The sequence below is a fragment of the Epinephelus lanceolatus genome, chromosome 20, assembly GCF_041903045.1.
Source record: "Epinephelus lanceolatus isolate andai-2023 chromosome 20, ASM4190304v1, whole genome shotgun sequence".
Taxonomy (NCBI): Eukaryota; Metazoa; Chordata; class Actinopteri; order Perciformes; family Serranidae; genus Epinephelus; species Epinephelus lanceolatus.
The window spans coordinates 17,250,734-17,266,428 of NC_135753.1; the positions used below are offsets into that span (position 1 = coordinate 17,250,734).

At 39.8% G+C, this 15,695-nt stretch overlaps 1 protein-coding gene across 2 annotated transcripts in view; it reads right to left on the reverse strand.

The window, feature by feature from the left end:
- The window catches only part of smchd1 (structural maintenance of chromosomes flexible hinge domain containing 1), a 36,315-nt gene that overhangs the window by 18,646 nt on the left and 1,974 nt on the right, over positions 1 to 15,695 (reverse strand). For both annotated transcript variants that reach the window (XR_013488255.1, XM_033638740.2), the window contains exons 2-17: positions 13,946 to 14,021; positions 13,542 to 13,700; positions 13,363 to 13,445; positions 13,073 to 13,206; positions 12,816 to 12,930; positions 10,783 to 10,902; positions 10,500 to 10,666; positions 10,315 to 10,408; positions 9,992 to 10,202; positions 9,776 to 9,899; positions 5,021 to 5,201; positions 4,297 to 4,494; positions 4,107 to 4,220; positions 2,909 to 3,015; positions 1,679 to 1,761; positions 1,452 to 1,565 (exon numbers count right to left, since the gene is read on the reverse strand). Coding sequence is in view for 1 of the 2 variants with exons in the window: in XM_033638740.2 (XP_033494631.2) it covers positions 1,452 to 1,565; positions 1,679 to 1,761; positions 2,909 to 3,015; positions 4,107 to 4,220; positions 4,297 to 4,494; positions 5,021 to 5,201; positions 9,776 to 9,899; positions 9,992 to 10,202; positions 10,315 to 10,408; positions 10,500 to 10,666; positions 10,783 to 10,902; positions 12,816 to 12,930; positions 13,073 to 13,206; positions 13,363 to 13,445; positions 13,542 to 13,700; positions 13,946 to 14,021 (2,080 nt within the window). In the remaining variant the exon portion in view is untranslated. The remainder of the gene's footprint in view (positions 1 to 1,451; positions 1,566 to 1,678; positions 1,762 to 2,908; positions 3,016 to 4,106; positions 4,221 to 4,296; positions 4,495 to 5,020; positions 5,202 to 9,775; positions 9,900 to 9,991; positions 10,203 to 10,314; positions 10,409 to 10,499; positions 10,667 to 10,782; positions 10,903 to 12,815; positions 12,931 to 13,072; positions 13,207 to 13,362; positions 13,446 to 13,541; positions 13,701 to 13,945; positions 14,022 to 15,695) is intronic.

The window sequence follows — 15,695 nt, forward strand, 5'->3', positions numbered from 1 at the left end:
CTCTAGTCCCAACATTTCAAATGTGAGGGTTTTTTTGTGCTCCAAAAACTGAGAAATTGTAAAAAGCATTTTTCAATATTTGACAGGCAGTTAATTTAGTTAGTTAATTAAATTAAATAGTTAATTTAAAGGAGCTATATGTAAGAAATATAAAGCAAATAGTCGTAAAATCATCCTAATATGTCACAGAGACTAAGGAATAATGTTCATATGACATACTGATCTCACCGACAGCAATAGTACAGCCAGAATATTCGCATTTAAAAAAAAATTTACGGTCCGCAAATCATGTTTATGTTTTGAATTTGTGTTTTGGCCTGTTGCGCCACCCACCACCGTCTACCAGTTACGCAGTCAGTAGAGTCTCAGCATCAGTTAAAGTTACGACTGAGCTACAGCAGCACGGCAAGCAGCATTAGCAGTGTCCCAGTACATAGCATTAGCAGCCGGCTCCTCCTTAGCTGTATCCCGGCAGCAGCGTTAGCAGCAGAGAAGCTGGACTTGCTCGAACGGTCCGCTGGAAAACCGAAGATCAAGGACGCGGCGACGCGGCCCTGCCACGGCAGCTGCCCGTGGGCAAACAAATCAGTCTCCAGTGTGCCGCTGTCCCGCAACCTCGAATCTGTAAGGGAGGGGGGGCGGACACGACTCGCAGCAGTATTTTGAATTTGAGTGCAGTAACCGTTTTGGCCACATTCTTACATACAGCGCCTTTAATCAATATTAGTCATAGCAGTAACATTTTTAATATCATCTCAAAAATTCTTATCGTGATACTAGCAATATTTCGACTTGTTGATATATTGAAGAAATTATGTCAGACTCTGTGGTGGTTCCAAAAAGACGAGCCGCTTCAGCAGTGTAGAATAAACTGGCATCCTGAATGTTTTATGAACAACTTCCAGACTCTTTTAGCGAGTTGCTGCTCAGAAGGAACTCATTCAGCAGCTCCTCTGGCAGCAGCACAGCGTCTCTCCCACTCCTCTCTCACAGCGAGCACGGGGAAGTTGGTGTCGTCAAGTGATTTTGTCATAAACCTTTGGTAATGTAAACCTACATGACGCTCGCGGCTCAAGAAAAAACTACATATGTGAATGTGCGATAGTTCTGGTTTCATAATGGTTGAATATTATATCAATTCTTTGGACAACAATACAATATTTGCTGATATTACAAAGTCTGCCACAATACAAAATCATTTCAATTTGATTTAGGGGCCTGCGATCGATATGAGACGATTTTAGTAAAAATCCTCATTGTCTAATAGGAGTCAATCGGAGGTCATTGAAAAGATAATCATCCAGATCGATTTATTGTTACACCCCTTGTCAATATGTTACAAACCTAATACCAGCTTTTAAAGCTATTAAGGTAATTCTATATCATGTGTTTTCATACAGTGCAAACCACTTTTCAGAGGTTTAGGGTTGCGTGTTTTTTTTTTGTCTTACTGTGATGGATGATTCTGCGCTCAATACTCAGTCTTTTCCCTGTCCCCTGACCCACTGATGGCATCTTGGATAAAGAATCTCCCTTCTTGTTCAGAATTTGAATTTGCAGTTCACCTAAAATGATGTGAAAGTAAAAAAACACAATGACATGACTTTTGGGCTCCATGAAAAAGGACATGTTTCAACATTATCATGTTTCGAGGCACACCAATGACCACTACGTTTACCTATGACACTCCCGGCTGGACGTACAGCATTCTGTGGCCAGGGGTTCTTAGATGGCCAGTCCACTGTCAGAATATCTGGAAGCCTGGGAGAAAAAATATTATTTACATGAGCTGATAAAGTCTCATCAGGCTGAAGCTATTGCATTTCATCAGAACAAGGAGATAAGGTGGAGGGAGGTAAAACATAGTATCACATATTACTCCAAACATTTTACTGAATCACATCTAAAGTAGAATTACTGCCTTACGGTTGTATGTTTTTGCAAACGAGTCAAGTTGCAGTCACAGTTTATATTCGTGTTTGTGAAAACATGGATGCTTCACACACACACACACACACACACACACACACACACACACCCGGCAGCACAGAAGATCTCAACACTCAGCACAGTTTCAAGGTGGACACCATTATATTGTTTTCATTATCTGACCAAATGTCTCCCCTTCTGTTCCTGAGTTATGACGTTAAGTAATGGCCAGAAAAGTGTTTTTAAAGAACATTATGATGTCACGGTGAAGCTGACCTTTGACCTTTTGGATTACTTCATCATTTTATCCTCTTAGACGGTTTTGTGAAATTCTGTCATAATTAGCATATGACTTCTTGTGTTATGACTAAAAACAGGTTTTGTGACCTTGACCTTTGACCTTCAACCACCAAATTCTTATTCGCTCATCCTGGAGTCCAAATGAACATATGTGCCAGGTTCGAAAAAAATTTGCTCAAGATGTTCTCGAGATATCTTGTTCATGAGAATGAGACGGACAAGGTCACAGTGACCTCGACCTTTGACCACCAAAATCTAATCAGTTCATCCTCGAGTCCGAGTGGACGTTTGTGCCAAAGTTGAAAAAAGCTGAAGGTGTTCTTGAAATACTGCACTTATGAGAATGAGACAGTCGAGGTAACAGTGACCTTGACTACGAAAATCTAATCAGCTCATTGCTGAGTCCAGGTGGGCATTTGTCCCAAATTTGAAGAAATTCTCTCGAGGCATTCTTGAGATGTTGCCTTCACGAGAATCAGAAAGACAAACGGACAACCCAAAAACATAATGCCACAGACCATGGCTATCACCAGTGCGGAGGCATAGAACTTGGGATACTGGAGATGATTGTGCTGCGTTCAAGGGGTCAACGGTGGTCTTGCTTTATGTTATAAATGCACTGTAAAGCCCAGATTAGATACTAGCAGCACAAAAGCATCTCTCGTAAGTGTGTGCATACCTGGCAGAGTCATTGTCGATGTATGTCTTGATGGCTTTATCAGTGGCGGTCTTGTCAATCTTGGAAATGGGTATTGTCTTGTTTTTGTCATGAAATGCTTTGGGTTCCTAGAAAACAGATTTGGTTATCAATACCATGTAAAAACAAGTAAACTCAAAAAAGTTCTTAGATGTTTTTACTAACATTACATGATTTCACACATGTATTCCCACATATAGATGTGGAAAAGAAGTCATTACAGATTAGGTTTTCTGTCACTTTAAACCTGGCATGAGGGGCCACCTGGACCTTATTGGGATCTTTGGAGTAAGCAGTTTCCTGATGCCATGCTCAAGTTAGGGCTGGGCAATAAATTCACTGATATTGTGATATGAGACTAGATATCGTTTTGGACTCTGGATATCGTAAAATTGTTAAGTGATGTCTTTTGCTGGTTTTAAAGGTTGCATTATAGCAGAGTTCCCAACTGGTGGGTCGCAGTCCAAAAGTGGGTCACAGGTTCATTCTCAATGGACCGCAAGTGACTCGCACGCATGTGAAGTTTGTAAAAACACACTTTACTTTGACACTGAGTGAATTTCCTGCAGGAAGCCTTTATGTTGAAGTGATGTTTCCTGCTGTAGAGTGAGTGACTAGTGGACAGCTACTTAACAGAAAAGGCAAACTTAACGTAAGTATGATGCTGAATACATTAAACTGTGTGGACCTTGAACTAATGACTAAGAAGAAATGTGGACCCAGTGGCCGGACCAGTTGGGAACCACTGCATTATACTGAAGTGATGTAATGTTCTGAACTTACCAGACTGTTCTAGCTGTTCAGTATAAGGCCTTTACCTACTTCGTCAATATCTCTACATTACTGATGACTATTTATCAAAAATCTCATCTCTCAATATTTTGTAAAAGCACCAATAGTCAACCCTACAACATCAATACTGAGATATCCAGTTGGAAAATACTGTGAAATTGGATTTTCTCCATATTGCCCAGTCCTAGCTAAAAGACGAAGATTTCTGCGTATTAAGTTAATACATTTCTATTTTTTTAATGATCATTTAAAAGTTTTTTCTTTATTGAAGCAAAAATGGTGTGAACTATAAAGACAGCAAGGTAAACTGGCGGAGAGGATTAACATGCAAGAAAATCTCACACTTTTATCACTTTAGCAAACACAAACACCATTATTCCTTTCTTACCAGAACCAATTCAACCTGTCCCCCTGTGGCAAAGACGTTTCCGTCGTGTTTTCCATACAGCAGAAAACGAACCACACTACCATACAGAATGGGCTGCGTTTTCCGAGACTTCACCTGTTTAAATAAGTATATAAGCATCAATATACAAAACAAAATAATTAGAATATACACTCATAAAAAGAATTCTTACGAGTTGGCCTTTTTTGTAAATTTTGCCATCCCATTCAATGGAGGAGAAAGTCGCCCAGGGCTCCTGCATTTTCTTAACAGGCACATCTGTTCGTGTTATGGTCCCCTGAAAGCCGAGGAACTGAATTTGCTTGTCCCACTTCTCGTGACAGTTTTTTAGCCACTGTGTAAACTCCTTCAGCATGTTACCTCTTTGTCTCTGTGAACATGGAAATAAAACATTTCAATAACACATCTGGTGGTTCTTTAAGTTCTTAAATTAAAATGGGCTAAGGCTACATGAAAATTAAGATTTTTGACCACTAGGAACCTGAAAGACACCAAAACTGGGGTTCTACTGTTGGCTTATCAAATTTATGGGGCTTCTTTGTCAGCAATTGACTGAGTAGTTACATATCCAACAAACAGGGCCACATGAGCGCCGTATTGCAGTCATGGTCATAGTCTAATAGTCACCGGCGTTAAGCTCTGCGGCATTAACTGATTTACTTCAGTTCACTGCATATAGGGAGGTAACTGCAGAACTGTTCTTTTCAGGTAAACACTTTCAATAATAAATATCAACAACATTAACAGCAAAATAAGAATCAGCATTCAACTTTTTATGCACTAATCAATCTTAGAAATATATCCACATCTAACACACATGCTACAGAAGTACACTCTTGAAGATGACACTGCTATCTGTTCTAATAATCAAAAAAAGTCCATTTGTATATGCCCACCTGTCCGTTAACAAGGCGTGTGAAGATAGCGTCCTTGCTCCTTAGTCTCTGCTCCAGCTCCATGAAGGTGAGCTTATTCGTGCTGACCTTGAATCTGTCATCAGTGAAAAGCACCCCTGAAATCCGACTGTAACACTCTGCAATCTCCTTTGAGTCTTTATTGGGTGCGCACCAATCAAACCTGTGCCAGATGGACAGTAAAAGTGTTAGAAGACCAACAACTGTGCTAATTCTTCAATAAATTAAGTTGAAGTTGCCTTAAAGCCTTGCCAAGGGTCAGATGAGAAAATATCTATACAAAATATAGAGCTAGTGAATTGCATGGGATTGTCCTTAGTAAAGTACTGGTCAAATTTAGTTTGGACTTGATAATGAAAAGTGAAGGGATTACTCAAGTTATTACATTTCATCCTCTGGGAACCATGGCTGTCTGTACTGATTGTCATAGCAATCTGTACTGATTGTCATAGCAATCTGCTTAAAGAGTTGTCAAGATATTTTAATCAAAACCACAAATGTGAACATCATGGTTTCCGTAGAGGAAAAGTTGGGGGATCACCAAAGTCCACAGATAACATTGGAACTATGGTGGTGTTTTTTTGTTGACTTAAGGCCCTAACACACCAAGCCAACAGTCAGCCATTGATCAAAGTTGGGCCTTGTCCACCCTCGTCAGTGCGGTGTGTCCTGCACCATTACCCCTCAGCGGCCCCTGACTTCTTTTTTTCTGCAAATTCTGCATATTTAATCAACATCAATGTCAGCAAAGCCTGCTGGTGAATGAAATCACTCTGATTGGTAGCTCAGCTCAGTGCATGAGAATAGAAATGGAAGTGAGGAAAGTAAACAAAAAGCTAAAGTCAGAGGGAATGTGACCAAGACAAAGTTGATACACAAGGTAAGTAGTCTGTTCTTTTCTGCCATTTAGCTCTTCAGCAGAAATGTTTTGTGATAGTTTGTGTTACTGTTCACTAGCACACAGTAAACATGCTTTGTTTCTTCAACATTTTTGTGTTGTTAGTGTGCTAACTGGCTAACTAGCATCTTACAGTTTTCCTTTTTGAATGAGGACAGACTACTATTGTCTGCTGGTGTGAAGAGTTTTTCTCCACTCATGCAGGCACAGAATGAAAGTGCTGGTTTACCACATCCTGGCAGTGTGTTCCTGTGCAACTTTTTTGGCATGGCAACATCAGGCGACACAGGAGGGTGCCTTCATCTCTGCTGGCTCTTTGAAGTTGGTTTGGTGTGTGTGAGCCTTCAGGCTCGCTAACTGTAGCTGACTAAATTTGTTCTGACTATGGTAGGCATCACAGGACCTACTGCAAAAGAAGTAAACTGATGAGAACCCAAAGATGAATCTGAGTTCACTCAGTGCAGGTTTATTTGCCACAAATGAATGTCAAAAGAAATAAAGAGCTGTCCCAGGAAGCAGCTAACCCAAGAAAGACAGGGTTCTCAGGCTTATACAGAAATTGAGGCAACAGCACACATTCTTGGCTGCTCCCTAGACAGGCTAGGCCGTTGAATTTGTTTAATCGATAACAAAGACAACCTTGTTGGATAATAATCTCATAATCACCCTGTTTCTTCATATACGCCCTTCCTTAATGGCAACCAGGTGTTCATGACCTTGCTGAGACATCGTTTGGCTCCCTCGGTGGTGCAAGGTGTTCTGACTAAGCCAGATGTGTGCCAGATCACCATGGTTGTGTCAGATACAAATACACATTCAGATGTCCAACATTAATCATCAGCAAATATTAGTTTTAATTAGCTCATTGCTATATACAGTGGTGGAAAAAAGTTTTCGGACACCCCATGCATTTGTGAAATATTGCATTAAGAATCACTCTTAGATCTTCAAGTGCAATTTCTTTTAGTACAGTCACAGCCAAAATACTAAATAAATCCTAAAAAAAAGCCATTTAAAATTTAAAATTGATTGGTTCCATAAAAATACATAAGAAATTTTGAGTATTGGGTCATTTGGTACCAGTGATGAAGGTCGTTCTTTTTATTAAAAGACACAATTTTTGTTGCCAAGCTTCGTGTCTACATAAAGCCAGCACATTTGAAAGTTCTTCAGACACAAAAATGGCTAAAACAAGGAACCTAACGCAGGAAACACGCCTGAAGATAAAGATTCTCAGCCAGGAAGGGTACAGCTGCCGCCAGATAGCCAGGAAGTGCAGATGCAGTCCTTGAGCAGTTGGATACACTCTGCAGAAATACAGATGAACCAACAGCTTGGAAGACAAACCAAGATCTGGGCGTCCAAGGGTTTCTTCAGCAAGAAATGACCGCATCCTGATCCACATGTGCAGGCAAAACCTCTGAATGACATCACAGGAGCTTCAGCAGCAGTGGTCAAACCAAACTGGTGTCCAGTGTTCCACCCGCACTGTACGTGGCCGACTTTTAGATCATGGCTTAAGGTCCTACAAGGCTATCAAGAAGCCCCTGATCAATGAGAGACAGAGGTTAGCCCGGCGTCGTTGGGCCCAGGCACACAAGAACTGGACAGCCAGGAATTGGAAGAAGATTTTGTAGTCAGATGAGTCCAGTTTCCAGCTTTATCTTCCTCCTACTAATGTGAGGGTACGCAGAAGGCCAGGCGAAGCATTATCTCCAGCATGTACAGTAGCATGGTGGAGGCAGTATCATGGTTTGGGGATGCATGAGTGCTGCTGGTGTTGGTCATCTCACTGTCTGTGATGGCACATTGAACTCTACCAAGTATTGTACCATTCTCGAAACCCACATGCTCCCTTCTGTGCGTGCACTGTTCTGTCGAGGTAAAAACTGGATGTTTCAACAAAATAATGCCCCTTGCCACACATCCAAGGCCAGTAGAACTTGGCTGCAGGAGCACAGTATCCAGGTCTTAGAGTGGCCAGCTCAATCCCCGGACATGAGCCCCATTGAAAATCTGTGGTGGATTATCAAAAGGTCTGTTTCAAAGCATAAACCAAAGAATTTAGAAGAATTAAAAGCAGTAATTCAAGAAGAATGGGACAAGATTACCCCTCAACAGTGTGAAAGGCTCGTGGGGAACATGCCAGCCAGGATTAGAGCTCTACTACGTGCCAATGGCAGGACTATTAATTTGATGATGTGATGGTTTATTTATTTTTTGTTCAGTTTTGAACACATTCTCTGTTATTTGTTGACTTTGATACCGACAATGTTGAGAACTGACATATTGAAACTGTCAAGAATTTAGTTTTGTTAGTTTTTCTTGTAAACAATAAACAAAAATATATAATTTGTATTTGTTTGTATCTGTCTAATGCAGCCACACCTTTTGAAACACAAAAAAGATTTTTCCACAAATATTTCATGATAATATTTGAGATTGTGTAAAATTTTAAGGGTGTCCAAAAACTTTTTTCCACCACTGTATGTCACATGCTTCAACAGATGTCATTACAGTCTGGGAAAGAGCTCAGTAAGACTGGCAATAACTTGCTTGACTGCTTGAGTCCTACCACAACATCAGCCTGAGGTGAGATCCATCCAGCAAAACAGACACACCCTAAACCTGCCAAAGTCAAATTTTCTACTTTCCATGGTTCAGCACTAGCTTCTCTTGCCCAGTGCTTGGTGGGCATCATTTCCTAGTTTGGCAGGACAGGCATCGTTTGTCTCTCTCTCAACTGGATTTGCATTCACACTGGCCCTCATTTACAAAAGGAACGTGTGACAGAAAACTGGGCGTAACATTTTGCTGGTTGAGCAGTGTAGATTGGATAAGTGAAGCTGAAACAAACTCCCATCTTTTATAAATGGGATAATGAAACAATCAAACAATGACAGGCTAATTAGAGCCAATCATTCATATAACATATAAATATATATTGAAAGTCCGGCACCCAGAGTGTCTGCTTAGGCCTCAATGCCTGAACAAATCTGGTCGATGATCCCTGTCCTGGGGTCACTGCAAGTTGATCCACTGTGGCAATTATCTGTTTCCCCTTGTCTCCAGTCCTTGTGCTATGCTAAGCTAACCACTTGGTGACTCTAGTGTAATATTTGGCATACAGACATGACAGTGGTTTCTTTAAATTTTCTCTCTCTGACAGAAATAGCAGATCATATCAACTTGTAAGTCTAAGGAATTAAGTTCCCTCCTGTAGAGTGCTCCAGGAATGAGCCCTAAGAAATGAGTTAGCACTTTACCACTCACGGTTCCCTCATCTCAGAGTGTTTTTGAATGGGTTGTTGTTAAGATGCCTGAAATAAGGTCTGCAGTTAACACAAGCTTAAGAGACTTTCACATTTTTTTCTATGACATAAAATATGCCAGTAAATACCCCACTCATGAACTTTGAAGCAGTCTTAAAAAGGCAGCTGCTAACAAGAGGCTAAATGGGACTACAGAGCGTCTTCACACAAAGTCGTGCCGAACGCGGCTTTTCAGTCTTCTTATGGTGGTGACGTTAGGTCATGCGACATGGTGTAGATTGTTAAAAGCCTAAAGTTAGCTTTTTACCTCTGGCGATTGCAGTAAGCCTTCATCATGAAAGTGGTGTTGATTTGTGAAGATTATCTTGCAGAACAAAACGTCGTATCATAAAGTACTATGAACGGTTGTTTGCCACAGAGCTTATTTTCGGTAATAATCCAAGATCCAATGGAAAAATCTCATAGGCTCTTTGATGAGGAAACCAGTGTAATGCTAACTTCCGTGTCGGCCCACAGAAAAACGTCAAACCTGAGACTAATTATGTAACAAAAAAAAAAAGCATTTACTCATCCACTGTTGTGTAAGGTATGAGCCGTCCGTTCCAGTAACAGTTAAATATCGGCCTTTTCCCTCTTGCCTGATGCAGGACTCCAGACTCATTATCGGTATCATCATCATCATCAGGAGTGGCTGATGAACAAAGATCAAAATGTAGATCCACAATTTTAATCCAAAACTGTCATATGTCATAAAGTATATTCAGTAATTTAGGGTTTGAATACCTTGCATGGCATCAGGGACTTCAGGATATGTTTCCTTGTCATAGAGGAAAGGATGATACCGAATGACTCCGTCGACAGTGCCACCGTCTTGTTCGGCCTTAAACTCAAAACTGTCTGCAGCAGAATTTATGTAGAGAGTCTGCATGTCGTTGTCAACTTCCCTAATATTCATCACACGGGGAATTCTGGGAGGCTTCTCGCGCAAAGTGATCTGATGAAAAGAGTCATATAATAATATCAGCGGAGACAGACTGCATTAAAGCAAAACCAGTCTGCAGAAAAACAGACGTTACTCACATTAACAATTAAAGCAGCAGCCTCACCTGAATGTCAATTTTAGAGAGATGATCTGAGTTTGTAGAGCTGCTCCTCATGTCCCTTCCATTGACTCCATGAATGTAATAGTGATACACGTTGCTGAAATATGGACATATTTTTTGCAGCAGACAACTTGGGACCTGTTCAGACTTTTGAGTACATATCGGATGGTGTGGGTGAATAAACTCACGCAAGCTGTCTCGTCCACACGTCAAAATTCTGCTTCAGAAATCTGATATGGTCAGGCAAGATTTCCGTAATGACCACAGCTGTGAAGCTTTCCTTCTCAAGTTCCTCAGTGATAAGGGGATGAAGAAAGCGCTCATCAGGTTTATTCACATGTGAAGAGTCCCCAGGCTGCAGGAGGACGACGACACATCCCACAGAGGATAGACAGAAGAGATGTTAACACAAAGAGCTCCAAAATGCAAAACATGATGACCTTGTTTTTGAAGTTACAAGCGCACACTTGCCTTCCTATGCCTTATGGTCTCACTGTAAATCTCCTCTTTGTTCTTCTCTTTTCTCTCAAAGTCCGCCTTTGACAGAACCAGCTCATGGACATCTGGGGAGCCTGCTGGTTTAGTGATCATCTAATAAACAAAGAAAACCAGTCGATGGTTATTTTTTACTTGTTCATTCGAATGTAGTCAGTCTGCGACTCATGTGCAAAAGGTCCCAACAAAAAACAACAACAAAGAAACATGCAGACTGGAGGCACCTCTACCTTTTGAGCCACAGCCGCTCAGCACTGCCTTAGTTTTACCTTTTGATCCAAGTTTTTCAGCCTTTGTTTTTTTGCAATACAGGAAACAGTATGGCGTCCACTGCCTCTTCACAAACTCTCCTAATACAGCTGAACAGTGCAATAAAATATGTTTCTAAAAACATTTTAGGTGAGAATCAGACAATGCTGTAACAGAAACTTGGTTTATATTTGATCAGCACTGCCTAGTTTTACTGTTTGATCAGAGGGGTGGCTCTCACTCTCTCAATCCGCCTCTGTACTCTTTGTGTTGTGTAGGGATGCAGATGCATGACGATGCAGATGTGGGTGATTTGGCATTGATTCCTAAATGTCAATAGTCAATTATTTAATTGTTTATTATTAACATGATATTGACAGAACTAAAGAGGTGGAACTCAAACGCGAGAGCAGAGCAGCACCCAGACGGTCTACAGTGCAGGCACGAAAGAGTTAAATAATGAATTATTGTGAATACTTTTTACGCCATCATCTAGAGACTAATGTTACCAGAGTGGAGCAGCGATTAGCAGTAATGTAAACAAAAAAGATCAACTGACCAACCCACTCTGCAGCCAAAAAAAAACAACAACTCTACGCTCAGTCTGAGTCAGTCTTAAAAACACAGCACATAACCCTCTCTCTACTGCTGGAGACATTAAAACAACACAGCAGAGCATTTCACCTCCACATGATTTTGTTATTATCATACAGGCAGGACACTGTAACATGCTTTCATATGAATTAATTCATTAATTAATGCAGTTAACTTTTAAAATAAAAAGGCTGCGAACCATTTATTATTCAAGAGTATGTGAATTTCAAACTACAGTACCAGTCAAAAGTTTGGACACACTTTCCCATTAACTTCAATGAAAAAGTGTGTCCAAACATTTGACTGGTACTGTATATCAAGTGAAATATTACAGTATGCAAACACTGGACACTATGCCGGCAAAAAATATCCCACAAATATCCACGCAACTGGTTTAAAAGCTATGATATGGAAGCATTTTGGCCATAAGGTTAAAGGAAAAGGGGACCTGCAGTAAACTAATCTGTTTATTTAATTATGGATCTCTCCATATACAGTTAGCCATGTTTTAAAAATAACAAGTAGTCACACAGTAAGAAAAATAAATCATGCATAGAAATAAAAAGAATGCCTAATGTGCATCGTTAATAGTTTTGTCATTGAATCGTTGCCCTCTGAATCATAATCGAATCGAATTGTGAGATGCCTGGAGATTCCCACCTCTAGCGTCGTGCATACAAAAATTTGAAAGTAGTCCTCTGATATTCCCTGGTAACTGAGCAGGGAGATCTGGGCACCGGCAAGATGGAGGGAAGTTTACCATAGTTACCATAATATCTACCATGAAAAACTCCTAATAGAGCTTCATGTTATGGCAAGGAATTGATCTGAAATCAGGGAGAAATTAACATCTGCAACCAATATTACATATTTCCCTGATCCCCGTACAGTGTACGTAATGTAAAGACTTGCAGTAGCTTGCCTAGAGCAGATAAAGAAATCTATCATGAGCTGACGTCAGCTTGTCTTAAACCAGAAAAGAACAGTTAGAGTATCAACAATGGTCTGAAGCTGAGGTTCTGGCTTAAAGGGATTACTTTTACATTTGTTTAACTCATTATTTGAAACTTTGGTCACTTTTAATATGGACATCAAATATCATAACATTATATACATAAAGAAAAAACATAAAAGGGGCCTTTCAACTATTTTCACAGAGGACATACCCTGGTTGAGGTTCCGATATAGAAAGTGGCCTGTTTTCCTCCAACACCAAAGTAGGATATATCACTGTTGAGACTACGAGGGACAGGATCAGGCCGAACATAATCCTCCTGATTACTGTAGTGAAGGTAACAGAGAAAAACCAGACAAAATTTTCATTTTGGGCATTTAAAACTAAAAAGAAACAAGGCTGTAAGCACACCTTGGACAATTAAGGCTTATTTGATGCTAGAAACTTAAAAATGTAAAGCACACCAACCTTCCAAGTGACCCATTTTTCCTTGAAAATTTAGAGAGTCTGTACACTGCCCAGTTGTTGAGCTGTTTCGAGGTCATCCCGCATCCGTTATCTAGTACTATCACTGCATGTTTCCCGAGACTTTCATCAAACATCTTGAAAACAGACAAAAAAGGTCTGTTGCTATTGCAGATTTAGATAGACAAAGGCACAGATTGTTTAAACTCTCTGTGGACCTTTCATTAACATCATATGCAAAGGTTGAACGTGAAATATTTGGTTAGACAATCATATGCAACTGCAGAACCAACCATCCGTATCTCTATCGTCCTCACTCCTGTGTTTTTAGCTGTGGCCGAAAGAGAGTTGTCAATCAGCTCAGCAAGTGCGTACGCTGGAACAAAAAACACAAAGTAGTTCTGAGTGATGATATGCAGCTTAATTTCTCTGTCCATCTCAAGCAGACTATACTGATTATATGAGCACTTACACAATGGATTCTGGCCCTGACTAGCATAGTACTCATACGTGCCACTCCCAGTCAATGTATCATAATGAGGTTCAAATTTGATGCGCTCCTCTGTAGCCGCTACCAGAGCCTGGTCCTCGTGTTCCAACAAGAGGAGGGTGCTGCCATCCTGAAACTCCTCTACAATAAAAAAAAATCAACTATTTTAGCTGTCTTGTGTAAACTGATCCACAACACCCAGGTTTCAAGTCAAGAGACAGAAACACAGCAAATTCAAAACAAAGTCAGAAAAACTTTTGGTTACAGGTGACGCTATTGACAGTACAAATGAACCACAGTTTAAAATATATTTACTCATTTTTCTCGTCTATAATTTACAGTGGCATAATGTTTACTTTTGAATTAACAAGGACTGATTTACTCACCAAATTTGTCAAAATCCAGGACTGTTCTGTCCGTCGTGGCCAGCACAAATGTTTCATGTGGACGGATTCCAAATTTCTGTGACAAAATGTCAATCATTAATATTTTGTGTCTGTCTTTATTAGAGCTAAAACAACTTTTATTAGTCAATCAAAAGACAATTATCTGACAAATATTTTGATTATTGATTTATTATTTCAGTCATTTGTCAAGCAAAAATTCCAGCCATTCTCAGCTTCTCCAATGTTTGGATTTGCTGCTTTTGTCACTGTAATTTATTTCTTTTGGGGTTCAGACTGTTGGTTGGACAAAGCAAAACATCTGATGACATCATGGAAGCTGTGATCAAAATTCTTTACTATTTTCTGACACAAAAATGGACAATAGCAACAATCTTGTCAGATGTTCCCTGTGTCCCTCTACTATTTAAAAGCATTAACTAAAGACATTTTACTATATATTTAAGATAGCAATGCCTTTAAAGTGTTTCCCAAAGAATTAAAATCTATGTGTGGCTGTAGCATTCTCACTGCACCTGGGGCCCTGCTGTTCTGTCTGTGGAGCAAATACAAACTGTTTTTCCTGTTGATAAAACAGTCATCATGTTATTTTAAATAGAAATGTCATAACATGCCATCTCTGTAGGGAGTGGTGTGCAACAACAACCTGCATGATGACATGCAAACTCACTCAAGGGAGGGGCATTCATGCCACTGAGCACTGGCACAGTAGCAGCTAAAGTCAGCCTCAACAATCCTGTATGAGTACTGATCCACCAAACTTCAACAGTTTTGTTTTCTTGAATTTTGGAGCCACTGGGGCCATGAGCTATTGAGAGGGACAAACTTAAAAGTCTCACATACTGCAGCTAGCTATAAACAGCTGTTCTTGAACACTCTGCTTCAATTTGTTAAGCAAGATTACTGACAATATTTTTCACATTTTCTTGAGTAATTTCTTGCTTTATGATGACTGTGTATCCTAGCCTGTCTTCAGAGGTGGAACAAGTATTCAAATTATTAACTTAAGTAAAATAAACAACATCACAGTATTAAAATACTCCATTAAAATTAAAAGTTCTGCATTTAAAATTTAACTTCCATAAAAGTACATTAGTATGAGCGACAAAATGTACTTTAAGTATCAGAAGTAAACCTACTCATAATGCTGAGCAGCTACTGTCGGTGATGTACTATTATATTATTGGATCATTATTTTTTAAGTAATAAATATTGAGTTTACAAGATTGAGACAGATGCAAGGTCACACTGACCTTGACTTTTGACCACCAAAATCTAATCAGTTTATCACAAGTTCAAGGGGATGTTTGTGCCAAAACTGAAGAAATTCCCTCAAGGCGTCCTTGAGATATTGTGTTCAAAAGAATGGGATGGACGGACAGACAGACAACCCGAAAATATAATGCCTCCTGCTACAGCTATCACCAGCAGAAGTGTAAAAAGTGTTGAACTGGGCAATAAAGCTGAAAGGTCCTAAAAACATAAGTGCATTAATGTTGCGCTCCAAGGGCTTTGCTGAGCCACATCATCCAAAAATATGCCAAAAAAGTCATTCCTGCACTGCAACAACATACAGAGCATTAGAATTAATGCTCTACATATAAGCTTTTACCACATTGAAAATATTCTGATATAACCTCTTTGTAATCACCAACATTTTGATTATAAACTCTGGTTGAATTTCATTTTTTTTTTTAACCAATAATTGATTGCAACTACATTTATTTTGTAA